This window comes from Amblyomma americanum, chromosome 1 (genome assembly GCF_052857255.1).
Source record: "Amblyomma americanum isolate KBUSLIRL-KWMA chromosome 1, ASM5285725v1, whole genome shotgun sequence".
Classification (NCBI taxonomy): Eukaryota; Metazoa; Arthropoda; class Arachnida; order Ixodida; family Ixodidae; genus Amblyomma; species Amblyomma americanum.
The window spans coordinates 499,592,202-499,614,067 of NC_135497.1; the positions used below are offsets into that span (position 1 = coordinate 499,592,202).

General features: G+C 47.5%; 1 protein-coding gene across 5 annotated transcripts in view; it reads left to right on the forward strand.

The window, feature by feature from the left end:
• Positions 1–21,662, forward strand: part of LOC144116121 (uncharacterized) — a 344,387-nt gene extending 322,725 nt beyond the window's left edge. For all 5 annotated transcript variants that reach the window (XM_077650806.1, XM_077650805.1, XM_077650807.1 and 2 more), the window contains 5 exons: positions 6,365–6,425; positions 8,454–8,571; positions 9,387–9,556; positions 12,851–12,990; positions 18,236–21,662. In XM_077650806.1, coding sequence (XP_077506932.1) covers positions 6,381–6,425; positions 8,454–8,571; positions 9,387–9,556; positions 12,851–12,990; positions 18,236–20,576 — 2,814 coding nt within the window. In that variant the 5' untranslated portion in view covers positions 6,365–6,380 and the 3' untranslated portion in view covers positions 20,577–21,662. The remainder of the gene's footprint in view (positions 1–6,364; positions 6,426–8,453; positions 8,572–9,386; positions 9,557–12,850; positions 12,991–18,235) is intronic.
• The last annotated feature ends 204 nt before the right edge of the window (positions 21,663–21,866 follow it).

Here is a 21,866-nt window from a genome sequence, read left to right on the forward strand (position 1 = left end):
GCCGCACGAAGGGGAGGCAGGAACGGGACGGGCCCCTTTGTTGGGGACTTCCGACCCCACTGGAGAGGCTTTCCTTGCGAACACAAGATCAACGAGTTCGCGGAAAGGTCAGCGAACTCCACAGCTCCCTTCATAAATTTGTCAAACGGGCCCCTCATTTCCTTTAACTTGTCTGCTAATAGCTTAACGAGGGTCTCGGTTCTGGCAGTCTTGATGCCATAGGTAGCATAAGAGGGCTCTCGCACAGTTTCCGCCCTCACCGTTAGATGACGTTCTACGTCACGCTCGCGGTATTACAGGACGTGCTACGTCCGCCGCTATGGTCGAGGGTGGCGCTGGTGAACTCTCAAGGCTGGCATACACCCAGTAAACATAAATACCCACGAGAGCAGCAGATTGAACAGCCGTCGCCGTAGCTCAATTGGGAAGAGCACCGGACGCGATATTCTGAGGTCGTGGGTTCGGATCCCACCGGCGGCATGGTTGTTTTTTCTGCTGCTTTAAAGTAATTTTCTTTAATCGATTTATTAATCTAAGTATTATTATCCCACTGATAAGCATAACACATTAAAAAAAATTAACGTCAACCTGTGCACCTTGGTTTCGGTGACTGTTGGTGGCTCCCTTCATAAATTTGTCAAACGGGCCCCTCATTTCCTTTAACTTGTCTGCATATATATATATATATATATATATATATATATATATATATATATATATATATATATATATATATATATATATATATATATATTCTCCCCATCGGCTGGTTCTCAGCCAGAGGAGAATGCGCCTTTGCTTAAACAGCTGCGATCAGTTCTCACGACTGAGTGCTGCAAGGGAAGCATTTAAACGGCACTTGTTTTTTAAATTAGTCACCCGAGTTTCTGTATGTCGGTTTGTGCTTCTCTGGTTCTTTGTGTCGACCTGCTCTCCGCCCAGCGAAGCGTCTGAAAACAGGCGAAAGCAAAGCGGCCAGAAGTTTTGACGCCTTTAGCAAGTAAGGTTCCGTATTCGCCGCGTGAAAGACGTGAATTTAACGAAGTCCTGACTGAGGGTGTATGGAATAGGGCAGGCGTTCCTGTTAGCTCTAAAAATGTCCTTTTGGGAAACAACAGTCCATGGTGAAAGAGCGCGGAAAAACACGAGGACGGAACAAACACGACGACACGAACGAGTGTTTGTTCCGTCCTCGTGTTTTTCCGCGCTGTTGTACCATGGATAGTATATTAACCAGCCTGCCCAGTTTTACGCACTTCGAAACAACCGCCACCATTTGAGTGTCTTTTTATTTTGCGTACAACTGAGTTCCTCGTAAGCTGAACCAACACCACCTAGACTTTTTAAGGCCTCTCCACGTTTGCGTGACGTCACCGCACTGCGACGGCCCAGTAGGTTCGGCTTCCGCGCTCGCACGCATTTCGCGCATTTCAAAGTGCTGATTATGTCTCTCGAAAAGAAAATTACTTTTTTTTAAATCGTGTTTTGTTTGCCCACACCCTAACCGAATGTTTTTTTTTGTTCTTGTTTCTTTGAAAGTATAAGCAGTTACATTTTAGCAGACTTTTACTGACTTTATATCAAAGCGCGCATGTGTGAAGATACGTTCGTAATATTTTTTTTATTGAAAATGAACAAGGCAGAGGACTTTCACAAGTCGTATTTTATTTTCAGATGAGAAACACGATCAGTAGGAGTAGGAGGTAAGGAAACTGTTACAGCACTGAATCATAAAATGCAGTAAGTGAAGCCAACAACAGAAAAGCTGTAAACAGAAAGCAAACAAAAGAAAATATGCAGAATATATAATACAACGCAAAAACTGGTTTCGAAACTAAAAAAAAAACTAACAAAAACAGTCACAAGCACACAGAGTAGTCAATTCTTCAATGTCTTCAATTTTCTCTCTTTTTCTTTTGCAGCCTTTTCAACTATAAGTTGATCATTTTTTCTTTTACAAAGGTTATTTAGAAGCGTGTTTCCTGCTGCACTTAGGACATAGTGCATTACCAACTGTGGAGTATGCCCATTCTCACACACATCAAAGTCAATGCCGTCGTTTAACACATCATGTGTGAGTGCCAAGAGAGCCTCCTTTTGATTTAGTAGTGCATGAAACTGTGTCGCATGCTGTTCGCTTCTCAGTTTGTCAACAACTATCTCAGCAGTAAGAACAGCATTTACTATGGCAGGCTGTGGAAACTTGAGGCTATCACGAGTCATGGCCTTGACTAACTCCCCACCTTCTACTTCAATTTCATCTTCTAGCATTAAATTTTCTTTGCAAGTCATGCATGACAGCTTTTTGAGCGCAGCGTGGGCACAATAGCCAGCAACGTAAGTGGTTGCTGGGAGATTTGGCGCCTTCGCATAATCGTCGTCCGTTACCTCAATGTCAAACACTTCAAGTACTGCATCGTTTACTGCCACCGCATCTGTTGCAGCCTCAAACTCTGGGAGCTCCAGAATGTTCTGCAGACGAAGCTTCCGCTCCGACTCATAGACTTGTCTTATGGAAATGTGGTATTGCGCACCGGAGAGTTGGCGGTATTTGCCAAACCTCTCTTCCAAGCAATCAGTCTGAAACTTTCCTAAAAGTACATACTCGAAGTTCATTTCATCTAGGCAATACCTAGTCACCTTTACCAAGGTGTCTGTCGTGAGTCGGAGCGCACTGTGAGTCTCTCTTGCAAGTATGCCTGTGTCAAATTTGAGAGACTGCCACAGATCTAGCCACTCCACTACACTTAACAGAAACTGGATCTGTGGACTTGACGCTGATGTAATCGGTGACTGCAGCTCATCACGAAGTCGAGTACCCTTGTTGCATGTCTTTACAGTTACAATGTTCCACCACTTTGTTATTGTTTCAAGGAAATGTGCAGTACCAGACACATGATCTAGCTCAAGTCTGGGCCCACATGCTCGCAGAGCTGCTGCCGTAGACGGGCTGAAAATCCTTAGCGCAAGCTTGACATTCTGTCGCTCAATATTCGATGGGTTCAGAGATTTAGACGAAAGTGTTGGTGCTGATTTAATCAGCTGACCCTGTTCTTTCGAGTGAAGTTCTCGAAGTGTTTTAAATGAAGCTGTAAGTATAGGTGGCTTTATATTAGGTCCTGTGGGGCTAGGAAAGAACATGCATGTTCCAGCATTTCGCTGATTGATCCAGTTATTCCTGACGCATTTTATTAAGTGTACAGGATCAATCAGAAAAAAGAGAGGACGTTTAGAGTCTGCAGGGTGTGGATACACACTCTGAAGTTTGCAGGGGCCCCCAAAAAGTGACAATGTTTTCCGGTTGATTGAGTTATTGTCAGCTATGACTGCGATTATACGCAACCCAACATGCTCTAGCTGAGTAATGATGCTATGCAGAATAGTGTGAAGCTGCTGTGCATTGATGCGCTCTACTGGCAGTATGTGCACAACATTCTTCTGACGAGAAAGCAAGCTTTGCATCATAAAAACATGGGCTGTTTTTGCTGCATTAGGGCTATTTGTAGCCGCACCAACAATTACTCCTCCCTTATAATCAAAATACGGCTGCAGGTGAATTTCGTCCATCATGAGTACAATTTTTTCATGCTCCGTCATTGCTGCGACAAGCTTCTTTGCATACGATAGGAAAGAAGTGCCTTGCTGTTCAGCTGCCGCGCTTACGCTGTAGGAGTTACATATACGACGTATTGTAGATTGATGGGGTAATCTAAGGTTTCCGGAACTGTGAAGGAACCTATAAGCATGCGGAGAAACTGTAAATAAAATGCTTGAGAATACCAGCAACTCTGCAGAATACCGGGATGACCTGCTATGCTTGACAAGAAGAAGAGAAACTTGCTCTTTCAAGAAACTAACTGCATTGGGTTGTTCAACATCTGCCAGTTCACAATTTAAGGCATCTTCAAGCAGGGAAAGTGCCAACTTAGGCAAACCATCAATTTTTTCTTCATGCTTAGACAACAATTTTCCGTGAAACGACTCTACAACATCCAGCAGACCTATCAAGCAACGGATATCATGTACTGTGTGAGGGATGGTATCTATGCCATCAATTGTAGTCAGCTGCACATTTCGGTAATGAACTTTCACCGTGAGGTTCTCTAAGACCGTGACTGACGACAAAACACGAGGGACGTCATCAACAGCAAGATTGAGAAAAAGGACGCAGGCAGGTCGAGAAATAACAATCCAAAAATCAGAAAGCTTGATTTGAGGAAGGCACTCCAGTAGAACTTGGAAAGTGTCAATCTTGTTCTTTGCTTCTTCCTCCTCGTGTGTCTGGAGTGACATGGCGATGGCATCTCGTAAAGAAGCTGCTTCAAGACGCATTCTCTTTTCAGTCGGTGCTTCTCGGGAGGTAGTGGCGGGCGCAGAAAGGTACGCGGGACAGTTCGGGAATACACTGGGAATGGCGTCGGAGCTGAGACGAGCGATCTTCAATTTTGCCTCGACGACTTTGCCCGTTTTTGAGTCCACATACTTAGAAGTCCGAATGTCTGATTCTTTAAAGTGCCGCTCGCAGACCTGCAAAGCCCAGCGCAGATAAGGTTAGCATATTTAAGATGATTAATTCCATGGGTGCAATAGCAATTAGCGCAGTGAAATATTTCAAATTTAGAATATTTCCAGCTCGCCCACTAGGCCATGTTGTAGCGCATTATGTACACACAGCTACGTCGCGGAATAAATATCACGCTTTTTCGACTTACCACTGAGCGCTTTCCGGGTTCGAAATCAGCACGTGGAATGGCTTTCAACCATTGCCTCCTTCTGTCAGCATCAGCTGGGAAAGTGAAGACGCGCACAGTCTTTTCTGCATCGTAATTCCCGCGGCAGCCGGAAACACAACAGTGTCCTGGCATTTTAACAAATGGCTCAGGAACTGTCACACGCGCACAGCACTTTCACAGACGTTTCCCAGGATTGCACTTCGAGTATTCACAGCCCGCAAGGAAGCTTCAGCAAATGACACAGAAAGAAAGAACGGCGGAGGAACAGCATGTAACACACGACACGTGCAGCACATGTTCAAACACGACGTAGTGATGTTTACAGCAATCGCGATGTCTCCTTTCAAATGATTGCTTTCAACAATTTACTAGAAAAACTACACAAAGTAAGCTTTTAAAAAATTGAACAGTTTCCAGAAATGCGAACGAAGATTGTTACATTGAATCAGATATCTTTCATGTCTTTTAAAACGGTGAAATTTATTATCTTCAATTTGCTATACGCAAATACGCCTCGGAGTACTCCGCACTTCAACAATTTGAAACAGCGCAGGAGGAGAACGGCGGCAGCGGTCGGCGGTGGCTGCTCCCGCGTTGTAGTGCGGTGACGTCACGCGTCGGAGGAGAAATCGTGGAGAGGCCTTAAAAGTCTAGGTGGTGTTGGCTGAGCCCCGCGAGAGTGGGGCGCCATGCAGCATGAGCCATGCACCTGCCAGGCCTGCTTCGCGATACTTAGCGTTCGGAAAATATTCTTAAACTGCTAGTTTAACCAAGTCATCTACAGTAGTGTCATGTGAGGGTCCGAAGAATTCTGTCATTGTAATGTGGTTGGTTCAGTGTGCGCGCGGATAATTTAGTGACCGTGTACCGTTTCATTTTTCTGATGCCCAAATATGTGGTTGCCTCTAGCGATCAAGTTCATTCTCCGATCCTTGCTGCTGTTCCAGTTGCGTGTTCTGATCTTTTTGTTTATGCGGATTCTAGTAGCCAACACTGTGCTCAACATACAGCACTTCGTGCAGATGCCGCACTAATCGAAGGAAGGAATTGACGAACTTAGAGACCCTTCCCAGCGTGCACGTCAAATAATGGTTGAGGTGTATTCACATGGTAACAACGCTGTACTTGAGTCGGGCATAAAGCTACACAAATCCGCTACTGTTGAAGGAATGATGTCTGGTGAAATAGAGGGCCTTTAATTATGGCTGACGGCGTCTTCCTGCATGATAGTGAATTACATTATTGATTAATTCCAGTTTCTAGTCTACTCTTGGGGTCGACGAATATATTCGTAAATGCTGCTCACTGAACATGGAGGGTTTTATTTTTTATTATTTTTATTTTCGTTTACACGCCGGATTAGATAGGCGCGCACTTCCAACCGCATCGAGGACGCGTCTGGACGGTAGCATTCTGGATGGCATGGAATCGCCAGATCGGCCTCTCAGGCTGAGCCCAATTTCCAGCTGACAAAACCTTTTAGAACATACCGCCGGCCCCGCACCCTAAATCGTTCACCGGGCCGCTCCGAACGGCGATGCCTTATCGTCTGAGCTGTAGGCGTTAGGAAATCAGGGCCCAGTGATCGATATGTCTGGGATGCTAACGATCACCTTATTTCTCGATTTCAGGTGCCCTTTCACGAGGATGGAGAGAAGATTCTTGAAGGCGATACTTTTCCTGGTATGCGTGGTGAGTGTGGTTGCCGTCACTGGCGGTCGTTACTTTTTTTTTTTGTACCGCCATTACGAGTATTTGCTTTCACCGTTTTCTATACTGTTGACCTCGACCTGCTTGGTTGTCGCGTCCTAGCCGGAGGCATCTCCACTATTCCGTGTATGCTCAGCAATCTATTTCGGAGCATTGGAAAGCCGTTCAGACACTCCGAAACATGTAAAGTAAGAATCAGCAGGCAACCAGAGAGCCGATAGAGTGACAAATCAGCAACCAAAAGAAGGATCAAATGACCGAGACGCGAGTTGAATAGTTTAACTAAAGTCTCTTCACATTGAATCTGAACGAGCGGAGCTGCAGAAATGAAACCAGAGGCCATGAATGCAAGTTAGATGGCTCCGTGAAGAACGGAAGACACCCAGAGCGACTTTCTCCGCTAGAAAGGGCGTCTTGGGACCCCGGGGGACTGCGCATGCGCAGGGAAACGGCTATTTAATCTGCCGCATTCACGGGGGGGGGGGGGGGGGGGAGAGGGTCGAGCGAGGCAAACGGCACACACGGTGGTTCTTTCCCCTTTCCGCCAGCAGCCTTCGCTTTCACACGCATGGGTCGCGCACTGTGACTTATGTCCCAGAACAGCCTCCGCCGCAGGATAGGACTGCTGGGCGCATGTAAGCGCGCTGACTGCATGCTTGCGTGCGTGTACCGTTAGGGCGAGAAGCCGCTGCTCGCGGCTGAAGATAGTGAGGGAGAGAGAAAACCGGCGTGGTACGTCGCGCCTGTAGACTAGGGGAGGACGGAACGAAAGATCACTAAGAAAAGCGTTTTCATCCCCGCCTTATTGTTGCCCGAAAACCCCCGAGAGAAACAAGCCGCGAATGAAAGCGCTGGGCAGGCGTGCGCACAGTCGGCTCGCTGGCACGTGTGCAATTGTCTGGTTCTTCTTGCTGCACGGACAGCGCACGGTGGCAGCGGCGACTCGACCGCGGGACACCGGCTCGGCCACCAGAGAAGGGAAGAGGGGAGGTAACGCGCGACCTCTCACGGACAAAACTGCAAGCCGCACGGGCGACCGGCCGTGCGTCGCCCCTCGTCACGAGCGCGCGTTGCTCGGAGCGTCTCTCGCTGGTCGGCGGCCGAGCGCGCACTTGGCGCCGCCGGGCCGCGCAGCGCGAAGGTCGCGGATGTCTTTATCGTACACCGGGAGACATTGCCTCTGTTCTTGCCCACGACGGAGAGGAAAGGCACGGCAGGAGACGTTGCCTGCGTGGTCGTCCGGACGAGTGGCGAGTCGGGGATGAGGGATGATGTCCGCCCAGGGCGGACGCGATCCGTACTGTGGCGCGTCTCCCGTGGACACGCGATGTGTCTGTCTCGCGAGCGCGTCTTCGTGGGCTGAGGAGCGCTCGGAGGAGAACAAGGAAGAGGTGGAGTTTAGAAGAGGCAGAAGGGCTGTTAAAATGCCGTCTGCGAAGGACGAGTGCGCTCTTCGCTGCCTTTCTATGAAGTGCGGGAACGCGGAAGTTGGTCCAGAATGATCGAAAGCGTGCTTGATGAGGCGCCGTGTACAGAGCGGTGACATGTCAGTACAATGTGTCGCTATTCTTTCCTTCTTTGGCGAACAAAGACCGCACAGACACCGAACTACGAGGGCTTGGCTTTGATGTTGTGTCGCTTCTACAGGCGGTGGCCCCCTCGGCCAAATGTTGGCGATTTCCGTCGGAGCCTTATTCAGAAACTTAAAATAACGTCGCTCTTTTCATTGATGCGATTAATGAGTAGCTCGAAATCTTTAATAAATCAAGGATTTAATTATCCAAGTCTTCAAAATTAAGCTCCGTATGGCAGATACACATTACCCAGTTTGTGTTGTTCCATTAAAGTCCTCCTCCCAGTTTCTGTCGTGACGTACGAGCTGTATAAAGTAGCCCTCTCAGCTCGCAAAGCACGAATCTTGCAAACTAGTGAATGTTGACTGTTGCTTGCTAGTGCGCACACTCCCCCCTTTGAGTTTATTATCTGCCTTGTTCCCCATTTGTGGCGCAGCTGACACCGTTCGGCCGCTGCCAGGAGGGCGTCCGCGACGACAGCCACGTGGAGAACGTTGTGCACAAGGCCGTCGCCGACGAGTTTAGCAGCGAAATCCTCACCAACCGCACCAGAGGTAAGTGCACCTCAGCCGGCGTGGCGCGCTGTGCAGTGAGCGGGGCCGTCGCTTGTTCCGTTGTGGGGCGAACTATTCCCTAGGTCTTGCTACAGCATGATGTAGTAGGTACGCGGACTTGTCCATCTGCCGACTTAACCCAATTGCCAGGTCAACAGCGTTTAGACCGCTCACACGATTCGCGCTGTGCAATAAAAAAAAAAATTGAATGGTCACAAATCTTTATGCGATGTGTTTTGCTTGGTAAACTCAGTGAGCGACCAGAGCCAAATTTTAATGATCTGATATCTCCCGAGTGTAAAGGAACGTATTGCAAGTGCGCCTTGCGTAAGAAAGGAAGATATAAGCCATCTGCAGAACTTACTTCGTGAATGACGTTAAAATGTAAAATTGTATAAATTCACTCTTTCTGGCTTATCTCCAATATCTGTCACGAGCATCTCGGGGATATTACGCATGAAGTCACAATTTCTAGTCGGAATTCGAAATATGAGCGAGGTGAAGGGAAACAGAACGAAACCAAACTAAACAACTAAAAAACTTTCTGCTTACCAAGACCAGAAGGTCATCGACCTATCTGCGTTCTTTGCCAATGCAGATGCCGTGTGAAGTTATATTTTTGAACCAGGAGCGTGCTGTCATTTTAACATTGGGTATATCATTTTTCAATTCGGTCCCAGTGTCAAGGAAACTTGCAGGCCACTCATTTAGCGCGGGTGTATCTATTAATACAGTGATGGAGGAGGGGGGGATGTGGGAAGGCCTTCGCGCATAACAGGACGCCCTGCTCATACACCTTTCTGTCCCATCCCCAGCTTACCTGTCTTGTGCGTCTGGCGAAATGGTGGTGAAGATCAACTTCAGTGAGCCATTCCGTGGCATCACGTACGTGGACTACGACAAGACAAGTCCCTGCAAGTTCTATGGCGACGGGAGGAAGTACTACGAACTCAGGATACCGCTGAAGGGGTGCGGCACCAAGCAGGTAGGCAGAAATGCCAAGTTCTGTAGAGATGGGAAGACCGAGCCGTTAGAAGGGCTGGTTTTATCATGCAGGCTGCGCTTCCGATACCACTAAAATCACGCCTTCATGCGTCCAGGGACTACCGGGCTTCTCGAAGAATCTCTACAAAGTCTGCATAATGTGATAGCATATAGATGACTGGCACTGCCACCTAACCCACCCTGCAGCTCTTCTTAGTGAAACGCAGGCATTGGCCATGTGTAGTCGCGATCAGTATTGCCTGCAACTTACTGGTGGCGACTATAGTGCATTTTATAGGAATGGAATGCGCTGTAATGCACACTGAAGACGGCTCTACCCTTTCTACGGGCTGTTGTAGTCGCATAGGCTTTCACCACCGCTCCCAATACATAGCGAAGAAAGCTTCGGTCGCATCTGACGTGTTGCAAACACATACTGGGCGCGATTGTATACGTGATAAAGCTGTTACGCCAGCGGAAGCAGATTGCCATTAAAATGAATTTGTGGACGGTTCACTGTTATTATTACTTTTTTTTTTCAGAGAAGAAAAAGAAGGCGGCCTGATTTTTGTTTTCTTTAGCGCTCCGTATACCTTAGGCGCATAGTTCCTGCAACCATGCCCGCTTGGAGCGAGACGGAGAAAGAAGAGATTCCCGATGCCGACTCTGGCCCACGTGCAGTAGCTAGGAAAGATGGATGAAATCGGTTGCCTGTTATATTCTGTAAAATTTGGTTTCACTCTAGCCGATACATACTGTTTCTTTGGCCGCCTTTTGAGGTGAAGCAACCAACGTCGCGGAATAAGTATAAATAAGCGTCCTTTTTGTCCTTTCAGAAAGTGCAAGCAGCTAAGCGCGCGTTGTGTTTACGGCTGTGTCAATATTTTTTGGGATTAATTGGTGCACGAAGTCACGAAAGAAATACTTCCATGGGGGGCGGGGGGGGGGGGGGGCAGCGTAAAATAGAGATGTATGAAATGCTGTCTGTCTCGGAAACGTATTGCAGTTCTTTACATGGGGTTTGTAATCATCCCTAAGCCGAGCCGGGACTGAAAATTTGACGAGTAAAGCAAGAAAGAAGCAATTTAATTTTTGGTCGACGGCAGCTTAAATTGTTTCTCAGGTGTCTTTTGCATGATTTTGACAATTCCTGCAGCGCCAGCGCCTGCGCGAAAGCTTTATGTCAGACTTGAAGGCGACAGCCTGCATTTATTACCCATGCCTGAAAAGGTCCCCGTGCGTACACGTGCGTGCACACATAGCGCCGAGAGCAGAGCAGGGCAAATCAGGCGGCCATGCGGGGGAGCCACGTGGCATATCTGGGGAGCGGGTGCACAGGACCAGCGAGCTGTGGGCGCGTAAGCAGGAGCGACTAGTAGGCTAACGGTATGTCTTGAATCGAGTTTGCCTTGAATTACGGTTTGTCTGGAATGGAGGGTCGAATCCCAGGAAAGTTGAGCTGAAAATGCGGGAATAACCGCAGGTATAAAAGGCAAATACCAAACATATCGGAGGCTTTCGAAAGTTCGAAAGCGAGCCAAAAGCAATATACGAAATAGTCTGTAGGTTCTCAGAAACACCAGACGTATAGTATGGAAGCAATGGGTGCAAAGAAGGGAAACACCAGTTATTGGTTTTGTTTGGTTTACGGAGGCTTAACGTTCCAAAGCGACTCAGGTTATGAGGGGCGCCGTAATGAAGGTCTCCGGAAATTGTGACCGCCTGGGTTCTTTAACGTGCACTGGCATCGCACAGTACACGGGCCTCTAGAATTTCTCCTCCATCAAAATTCGACCGCCGCGGCCGGGATCGAACCTGTGTTCTTCGGGTCAGCAGCCGAGCGCCATAACCACCGAGCCACCAAAACACCAGTTATTGCTTGTCCCTAGAAGCGTACTGTAGGGCAGGCAATTGGGGGCATTATTTGCTTTTATTTTACTTGGTGCCTAGAAATTACCTGAAATCGGGTATTTGGTTCGCCGGAAAATCTTAGGAACATACTTCGGCGTCAATGTACAAATGCATTTAAGGCGTACAGTCCTTGTATCTGCTGACATATACAAAGCAAGCAAAAAGCAAAAGGGGCCGCTGTCCACATGCGCTGGCGGAACGTCAGCGGTGCGTGTTGCCTATTGAAACAAAATCATCAGCATATAAACGAACGCTGGCCTCGAGCCCACGTTTCCCCCGCACTTTTCAGGGCCATCGTGTTGCCGAGTTTTTTGTGCGGCATGGTGCAGTTTCTGAGACTTGGTACGTGGGGATTAGGTGTCGCCGGTAAATGCCTAAGCGTACGTGATTAAAGTTCAACACGCCTCATTACGTAGTCATAAACAGGACCAAGGCCAAAGCTAAGCTGGCAGCGCCTGCAATAAGATTTGTCTCCTGTTCAGAACGGCATGAAGCAGATCAGGATTAGCTGCAGAAAGTCGGCACTCAAGGCACGGGCGACGCACTTGTGACAAGGTTGTTCAGAGAGACACTTGAGCATGATTTCCCCCCCTCTCATTTTTGCGCAAATTAAGCCTTGAATTCTGGTGTTAAACGTGATGACTTTGCTAAGTGAAGTTTCGTGAACTTGATTGCGAAACTGGGCGAAATGGTTCTTGATTTACTTGCGGCGCCCCTAGGAAGATCATATCGACAAGTGATAACCGGCGCAAGAGTCGCTGACTATAGCCGCGTTTACATGAATGCGACAGAATGCGGTTTGAGCCGTTTTTTCGAGAGAAAGAGCGGGTGTTGAGAAGAAAAGATGGGACTCGTCCTCTACTCTCATCCTCAGTGTTTTTGCCTTTTCCTTCAAAAAGTGCTCAGTCGACTTCTGTCGTATTCATGTACACCTGGTCATATTCCCGACCGCTTTTTTACCCAGCGCGGTGAAACTGCGGCAAGCAATTCTTGCATCCAAACAAGAATTATCGAGAAAGTTTCATTATGCATCATGCGCACAGAGCTTTTAAAAGTATTTAGCATTTTGACGCCATTGTAACCTATGGAAAATGATTCACGTAACGGTAGATAGGGATCCGTTTACTTGGCACATCAAACTTCCGCATTTTTGGAACTAAACTGATAGATGTTTGCATTATGGGCAGTCCTCAATATGCGAGGAACGTGAAAACTGCAATTGTTCCCCAAGAGACGAATAAAATAAGAGTTAAAGTGCTTAATTATACTTTGGTGAGAATTGCAGCTTTTAGGAAGAACTATTGGCCTTGCTAACTTCCTTTGCGGTCATATACTAACATTTCTTCGTTTTTGTCCCCTTTTTTCGTCACGTCGCTCTGCGCAGGAGGCCCCCCGAGTCTTTATCAATAACATCATCGTGCGCTTCCACCGATCCCTTGAACTCGAAGAAGATGAAATCAAGACCATCATTTGCCGGTATCCTCCTCCGCTAGCGCCACCACCAACCAACGTGATTGCGCCCATGTGAGTGCCGCTTTCTTCTTCTTTTCCCACTCACAATTTTCATCGATGTGATTTGAGTACAAAAGCCACCGGGAATCATTAAACGCGAGGGCACACCGACACAAGAGGCCAAATAGGGCCTTTCTACGCATCATCAAATCAACACATTGTACAAACACGGCCACAGGACGCTGCCACCGCCCCTATGTACCTTGTCGCCCCATTCCAGCGCCACATGGCGACAACTACGGACGGGAAGCTTTATGCAACGCTACCTCCGCTCTCGGATCATTCAACCCGAAAGGGGACGTGCCAAATTCATGACATTTTAGATTGGGCTGAAAAAATTCATATCAGTTAAGACAAGCCCCAATAGAAGTGTAGAGTCCTTCTTTTGAAGAAAAAAAAATGTTTTCTCTAAACATCATGCTGCAAAGTGAAGCAAATCGCCTTACTCTGGGCATTTAAAAAAATATTGTTAACTTTCCGAGCCTGTGTTGGGCCTGGCATTTTCACGGGACGTGACCACTTAGCCACCTACAGGGGCCTGCAAACAAACTCAGATCCTAACCCTGTTGCTTGCAGCCATTACTATCCGGGGCAGTACAATGATAGGTGTAAGTCATGCAATGACAGGGCTGGTCTCAACCATATGACATGGGGATGCCCTCAGGCACTACGTGAAGGTCGCAATATTAGCACGCTAGAAAGATGGGAGACCATATATTACTCACCTCTGACCCAGAGATTCAACTACAGATCGTGCGACTGGCCGAAGACGCCGCCGGGATCCAAGGACTTCTAGCAGTCGCTTATGCGGGTGGGCTGAAACACCCCTTCATTTGTTGGACATCGAAGTTATTCCATCCGACCATCAGGAAGCTATCCTTGCCAAAAAAGTTTGTCATGTTGTCAGGTACTGAGATGCCCTGTGGTGTGCAAAAGCTAAACCACGGATAACTTCATTTCGGTTCAAAATAGAAGCGCTTAGCAGGAAAAATATTTCAAGATTTCCGCATTTTTTACAGTAAATTTGGAGTATAAATTTTGAGAAGGAACTTTTTGCTGTACTGTCTGAAACCTTGTTATAGCATTGTTTGCGTTAAGTTGAAAACTGGCCTTGCGTTGTTCTTTTAAATGCAAATATCTCGATTTCTGAGAAAACGGCCACATTGAGAGCCAGAAATTGCTGTGTGGGCAACGGCGCGCTACAAAAAAAAAACAAAACAGCTGAATGGGCAAACCGTTCAATTAATTTCAGATATCCAAAAATTGGACAATTACTTTTTGTGGTTGGCGCGAAATAAATTTTTTAAAAGGAGTCGCATCGGCGTGGAGACCAGGGACTTACCCTGCTGTCAACGCGTGGCGGCGTCCGCTGCGGCCGAGTGTAACGCAGTCCTTCGATGGCATTCGGTCAGCATAGGATGTCTGCCGATTCACTGGTAATCACAGGGAGCCTCGTCATCCACCCGATTTTCGGAAGGCAGAAGCTGCTCTCGCAGCCTGGGTCCTCTAATAATTACTGCGGTAAGCAAAATGACGTTCTTAAGCAGTGAGCATCTTAACGCTCCTTTAATTTGCAATGCTGTTCAGGTCACAAATGAAATTGCGTCTGTTGGAATGCTGTCTAGTGTATGCGGGCTATACATTCATGTAATAGAAAATGGCATTACCGTCAAGGTATTCCGCCCTCACTGCAATATGCCTGCATATCGACGTGCGGTGTTCATACACTGGGTGTCCCATTTAATGCGATACAAATGGTTTATTAAACATGGCGTTTGCTATGCACCACGGCTTTGAAGTTTGAATTATCTGCTCAGGCAGATGCCTCAATCAAGGAAAGTGTTAATAATAAATGGTTATCCATCTAACACGTTCGAACTGGCTTTTTAAAAGGGGGGTGTAGATCAAAACTATAGGGTGCAATGTGGCACGCCATGTATACCGGGAGCATTGCGCCCAAACATATTCATTAAGAATAATCTACATGGTGAACTTGCTCCATTGGGCAGTTTTATCACAATATGTTCAGCGCTGATGGCAACTACTAATGCTTTGAGTTAGACCGGAAACAAAGCCCGTGTTTTACCCGGCCATAGCAAATGCTGGTGCCACACCGATGCGACTCTTTAAAAATTTACTTCTCGCGAACAACAAAAATAATTGTTCAAATTTTTTATATGTGAAGTAAATTAAATGCTTGGACTATTTCGCTGTTTTTCTAAGTCGCACGCCATTGCGCATTTAGCGCTTTCTGTCTCTGAATGTGGCTGTTTAGTAATAATAATTGGATTTGGGGGGAAAGGAAATGGCGCAGTATCTGTCTCATATATCGTTGGACACCTGAACCGCGCCGTAAGGGAGGGATAAAGGAGGGAGTGAAAGAAGAAAGGAAGAAGAGGTGCCGTAGTGGAGGGCTCCGGAATAATTTCGACCACCTGGGGATCTTTAACGTGCACTGACATTGCACAGCACACGGGCGCCTTAGCGTTTTTCCTCCATAAAAACGCAGCCACCGCGGTCGGGTTCAAACCCGGGAACTCCGGATCAGTAGTCGAGCGCCCTAACCACTGAGCCGCCGCGGCGGGGCTGGCTGTTTTCGCAGAAATCGAGATATTTGCAATTAAATTAAAGAACAACGCAAGGGCGGTTTTCAGCTTTAACGCAAACAATGCTATAACATGGTTTCCGACAACACTGCAAAAAAAAATTCCTCTCTCATAATTTATACTTCAAATTTACTGTAAAAACTCGGAAATCACGAAATTTTTTTTTATCCTGCTAAGTTCTCCTGTTTTGAACCAAAATGGTGCCATCCTAGGTTTGTCTTTCGGTCCACGACAGGGCATCTCAATAGCTAGCTACATGCGCAGACAAAATTTTTCGGCAAGGAACGGTTCCTGAGCGATAATTTTCTAAAAATGCCCAGATTAAGGCGATTTGTTACACTTTGGAGCATGATATTCGGAGAAATTGTTTTTTTGCCTTCTAAAGAAGGCCTCTACACTTCTATTGAAACTTGTCTTAAGTGATATGAATGTTTTCGTCGAAATCTAAAATGTCGACAATATGGCCCGTTTCCTTTCGCGTAGAATGACACTCATGCTTTAACCCCACTACCACCCCCTCAATTTAACACCTGTGGCTTGCCCAAATCCACACTCTTCCACTACCCATGGGAATGCCCTTCCGCACAGGCTGTCCCCCCAACCCCCATCCCACTCAGTCCTCCTGGGAGTCCGCTTTGCGGACCGCTCAGCCCGCCGGCCAGGAATGGCTCGTGCACTGGGCCCTACGTGAAGCTCACGCCCGTGGACTCCTGGACCAGTAGGAGACCACCCAGGCGGGCCGTCTTTTACCCCAGCAAAGTTGTTTCCACCAACTTGTTTCCACCACAAGTTGTTTCCCAACGGGTTGGAGGTACAGAAAAACGTCAATTGTTTCGAGCCGACAAGCTCGCGGTGGGAGCTAGTTGGTTGCACTGCACAGTTTTTAAAACGCTGAGACGAACGACGAGGACAAGTAGATAAATAAAGGCTCTGTATATACAACTACGCCTTTAGTTTGAAGATCACACGCATATAGGCAGTGATAATGCGAAAAGAACATCACACAGACGCAGATGCACACATGAGACACGAAAAACACACAAAATAATGTCATAAATACTTTCGACTACACATTGCCTGCGCATTCAATGTACAATTTCTCTTCTATGGGCAGTACTATCGGCGGCGTACTGAGACAGGAATAAGGTATCGGGTTCTGCGATTCTGCTGGCTTCTAACGGTGAAACGGTGTTTACATTTCTCGTGAACTGGGCACTTTCTAAAAGGGGATTTGCAGCCGCAGTTTGAACATTGAAGGGCTTGGAAACAATCATTGAATTTAACGGCATTATTTTGAATTCCTTAATTGATCAATTAAGCATTGGGCGGTTTGCGTTACAGATATCCTAATTATTGATAAAGGCAGCTCGTATGCAATTTCCTTGCAGTTGACGAAGCTATTTTTGCACCTTTTGGTGCATTCTGTCTTTGTTGCTGCGGCGCTAGTAGATATGCAATGTTTCTTACGTTTGAATGGTGCTGAAAAAAAAAAAAGAACCGAGCAATCTTTCTTAAGTGCTAGGAGGCTCGGTGAGTAGTATACGTGTGTCGTAGCAATTGTTTATTTTTCTGTTGGAACTGTTCGGATTGCCGTTAGTTCTGGAGTGCGCTTCTCATAGATTTTCTGCTACCCGTACCTTTACGTGTGCGGGGTAACCTGCTTGTGTAATTCTTCTAGGCAGGTAATCGAAGCCTTCTTCCTGCAGATTGGCTGACAACTTTATTAGCCCCGTCTTGAAGAACAAACTGACAATCGATCTCTCAATTAGCCTGTAATGCTCCGAGCGAAAATTGTTGTAGCGAGGCACATGCCTAACAAACTTGGTTGTAAAAAATAAAAGCTCAGACTGAAGAAACATTAACACTGCTGTCGGGAGCTCATGCATCACCAATAACAAATTTAGACAGTCATGAAATAATGTCCTTGTTCCAAGAACGTCTACTAGACAAGTCTCCCGGCTGTCGCTGAAATTTATTAAAAAGCCATCACGAACCTAAATAAATTAAAAAAATCGAATCCAACTACTGAATCACGAATAACTAGTTCGTACTGAGACAAATGCTAGTAACGTAGGACTGGAGCCATAAATATACCTCTAGACCCGCGCCTTGTTTGTCCGCTTTGGTCCGTGCGTCGCCTTAGTGATGTAAAGAAAAAAAGATGTATTTTGAATTAGATACAAAACGAAATTGTTTCAAATGTTGATCAGGACTTAGAATTTGCCTTATTGTTTCTAATAACTGACATCACGATTAACTGCGCTAATAAATGCCGTGTTGGTTAGTTATAGTTACCGACACAGCACAAAGATCACATGGAAAAAGCGTGTGGCAGGACGGGCCCCTTTGTTGACGCTTGCACAATTGCACGCCAGTGAGATGCCTCACTGTACAGTCAGCAAAGACACTTTACGCTTTACTGGAATGCACGGATGCAGGCCATCGTCGACTCTGATAAAACTATGTAATAAAAATGCATTTTTTCGCCACTCCTGTTCCTTATATATATTTTTTATTAATTAGCTGCACGGACGTTCATTCTGATGTCGTGCTTGTCTTCCTTGATAGCCCAAATGATTAACCTCAAAATTAATTGCTTTGATTTCGTTCATATTATTCTGACAGCGATGCCTTTTTCTTCCATTGTGCAGTATCGAACCCCCGCCAATTCTGCCGGCCACGAAGCACCCAAAGTTGTCCGAGGTCGAGCTGCTGCTGATCATCTGCGCTTTGCTGTTCCTGACCCTTCTTCTATTGGGCATCGGCATCGCCTACTACTGCCTGAAGAAGCGGAACATCAAGGTGGTCAAGAAGAAAAAGGGCATCTCTTCGGCGCCTGCTTCGGAGATCACCAAGATCAGTGGGTCGACCATGGGCACGCCATCTATGTTCGATGCTATTCGTATCCCGCGAGCGTCAACTTCCGGTTCAGAAGCTGCACTGCTTACGCCCGTTTCCGCTCAGCGGTCTGAGACAATACCATCTGACTACCCGAGTGAGTCACCGTCTTCAGCGTCTGACGCGGAAGAGGTTGTTGAGCAGCGACATGTTCTTGTATCGGCAGTTCCTGTCCAGAAACAGTACGACAATGTTGGTTTTGCCGGCGAACCATACCCGGTGGATGCTGAAAAGGCCGAGTCTTTGTCGTCGGTCCAGATAGCGACGGTGTATAAGCCCTCCATACCTAGGGCGAAAGCGAAGCCTTATCCAATGGACCAAGAGCGTGAGGAATCGATATCGTCCCTGCAGCAGGCGCAGATGATCCTCAAGCCAGCTTCTGCAAAGCAACTTCAACTCCAAGCCATAACCGAAAGCGAAGACCAGCTTGACGCTGAGACTGTCGAGAAAAGCTACGTAGCAGTCTCTCGCGTGGCTGCTGCCCCTCCAACAGCTTACAAGGTAGAGCCCCCGGTTTACACGAAGGTTCGCAAGAAGGAAGAACCGAGGCCACCGTCACTATACGGCAGCATCCCTGACAACGATGACTGGTCTCACTCGGAGGTTGAGTTCGCTGCTGATATGAAGCCGCTGATCCGAAAGCCCAAGCGGACAACGCAGATGGTCACGGATTACCTCGTCACCAAACAAGATGACACATATCTTCGCGAAGATGTGACAAAACGGCGCCAAGACACCCTGCGTTCGTTGGCACTACCCTCCGAGGCTCCAGACACGTCTGTGTCTGAGATCACTGCCATTCCAGAGACTGCGTTGGCTCCACGCAAGCCAAAGATCACAGTCAAGAATATTGACGAGGTATTCGTGACCACAGAACACGAGACTATTGCAACAGAACACGTCGTGAAGACAACTAAGGACACCACTGAACAGCTCGTGAAGTCACCGACGACGCCGCCTTCTTGGGACGTTACTATCAGACATTACTCGCTGGAGGACGATGGACCGTCAGGACCAGGCTCGCCTCCACGATCGCCTTCCGGTCAGCCACCGTACACGGACAGAAGAACCTGGGAGGAAGACACGAAAGAATTAACCCGAACCACTGCCACAACCACTGCCGACCACCGCCTTCGCACTAGCTTTGAACATGAGCCGAGGCCGCCCGTCACCCCTACGCCACCCCAGTGGGACGTCCTGAACAGAGTAATCAGCCCGCCACCTGTGGAAGGTGTGCAAGACCTGACGCCCGACGTGAAGACCAAGTGGAGGACACTCGTGACTGTCGATGATGTCTTCCGCACGCTCGTTCACGAGGCCACGACCACAGAAGAGTTCGTGCGGATAAGCCATGACTTCCGGTACGAGGCGATGTTCGAGCGCCGGGTATGGGACGTCATTATACGCGTCCTCACACACCCAGACTACCTTCATCCGCCTATTCAAGCCGAATTTCCACCCGAAGTGAGGCCTCCACGATACCGCAAAAACCAGGAGCAAAGGCGAAAATCATCGCTACCTCACGTGCTGGCCGGCGCTGGAATCCCGGCCGACCTGAGGTCGCTTCCAGAGTCACATCGGTCCAACTCAATTGGCGACTTCGACATGAGATCCATGACTGAGATTGACGTAGACTTCTCGCGCCTCGAGCGAGAGTCTATTTCAAGCGATGACACAGTGCGAACGGGTCTCAGCATCACCGACCGCGCCACGTCTGAGTTTCTGGAAGACATTCCTAGCGTCGAGGGCCGGGCTTCGATCGACGGATACCTGCCCGTCGTTGAGAGGATGACTGCCGCTCCTCCGGTAGGCGTCGACACGGACGACGCTCGCAGCGATGCCACTTTTGATGTCCCCAGTGGCCGTTTCGGACCTGGCGGCGCACAGGGCGCCAGTCGCACGTTTGTGGAGCGCTCTTCAAGACAGTACATTGAAGACCTGCCAGGCAGCCAGAGCAGGATCACGTCGGACCACATGAGGATGCAGACCTCGCGAGTCGTTAGGACGGGAGGCCTGGAGCGGGCACCGAGCATGGATGGCAGGGAAGAAATTAAGTCCATTACTGAGCAGGACATATACGACTGGCTGCGATGATCAGGTGGCAAACTTCCAAGTCCTTGACGCTGTGCTAACTCCATATGTGCAGCGACTTACCGCGACGCACCACTGCCTCCTCAAGATGACTGCCTTCTCTTCCCGAGTGATACTGTGCCACAAAGGGATCCGAGGTGTAGCGATCAAGCGTGCTGCTTTGCTTGAATGAATGAACGCACAACTTACTCAGTGAACAAAAATGACGTGAAAAGAACGAAATGTTGCGCGGCGAACTAACTACATTGTGCTGCCTAACTGCTTTTGATAACTGCTCCTTGATGCTTTAGGTAGGCATAGAGGTCAGGCAAGAGGTGAAGCCGAGCAACACCTGACACTGTTTCTGAAACATCCGCGGCTACAATACACTGTTCATTCTTTATATACCTGACGCTTTTCATCTTAAAAGAAACGAGCAAACAAATAAACAAGCAGCTTTCTTGCTATTTTCTTGCATAGTTTACTCATCTATGTTGGCAATTAAAGAAGAATGCGACCCTTTATGGAAGCAAGATGATTGAACTGTATTAATGCATGGGGTGCTAACTTTATATCTACAAAAGCAAAGACTTCTACGATGCTTGCCATAACGGAACAGCTTCCGGCCGAGGAGCACGCGTGAGAGTGGGAGCCAGGAAGTGATAGGCGAAAGCGTCGACGTCAGTTCCCTGTGCTCGAAAACGGAAGGCCTGGACAGTTAGTTCGTCCGTGTATTTTTCATTTTATTTTCAGTCACTGTATACAATGCTAAGGGAAAGCCTGCTTTTGTGAACGGCTTTACTGCCATTTTGTGTCGCCGGAGAGGCCCCGTTAAAATCAATATGTAAAGGAGTAAAATAGTACACATACTAGTAGCTTTGTTTCGTAAACATTATTTCTGTTTACTAGTGTGTTGCGCCGCTTTGAAAAAAAAACGTGCTGCATAGACTGCTTGTTTTGTTTTTAAGCGTTCAGTGTTCGCTGCCGTTGACAGATTTACGACGAGGCCTTACTGCCATTCCTGTATTTATTAATCGAGACGCGTTAGAGAAGAAAATAAAGTGCATTTTAAACCACTGCTTTGTAATAAAACCGAATCAGGAAACTGCAGTTCTTTGTGTTTCAGCTTCAACAACGTTTGAGAAGAGGCAAACTTACGGAAGCTTGAAATGTCTAATTGAGATGTCGACTTGGGCGGGTTGGTGGTGATCCATTGTTAAGCAACTCCAGAAAGATCAAGATAGAGGGAAAGAAAGAATAGGACAGCGTGTATTCTGCCTCCCTTTAGGCTTAGTCTTGGTGTTTGTGACGTTG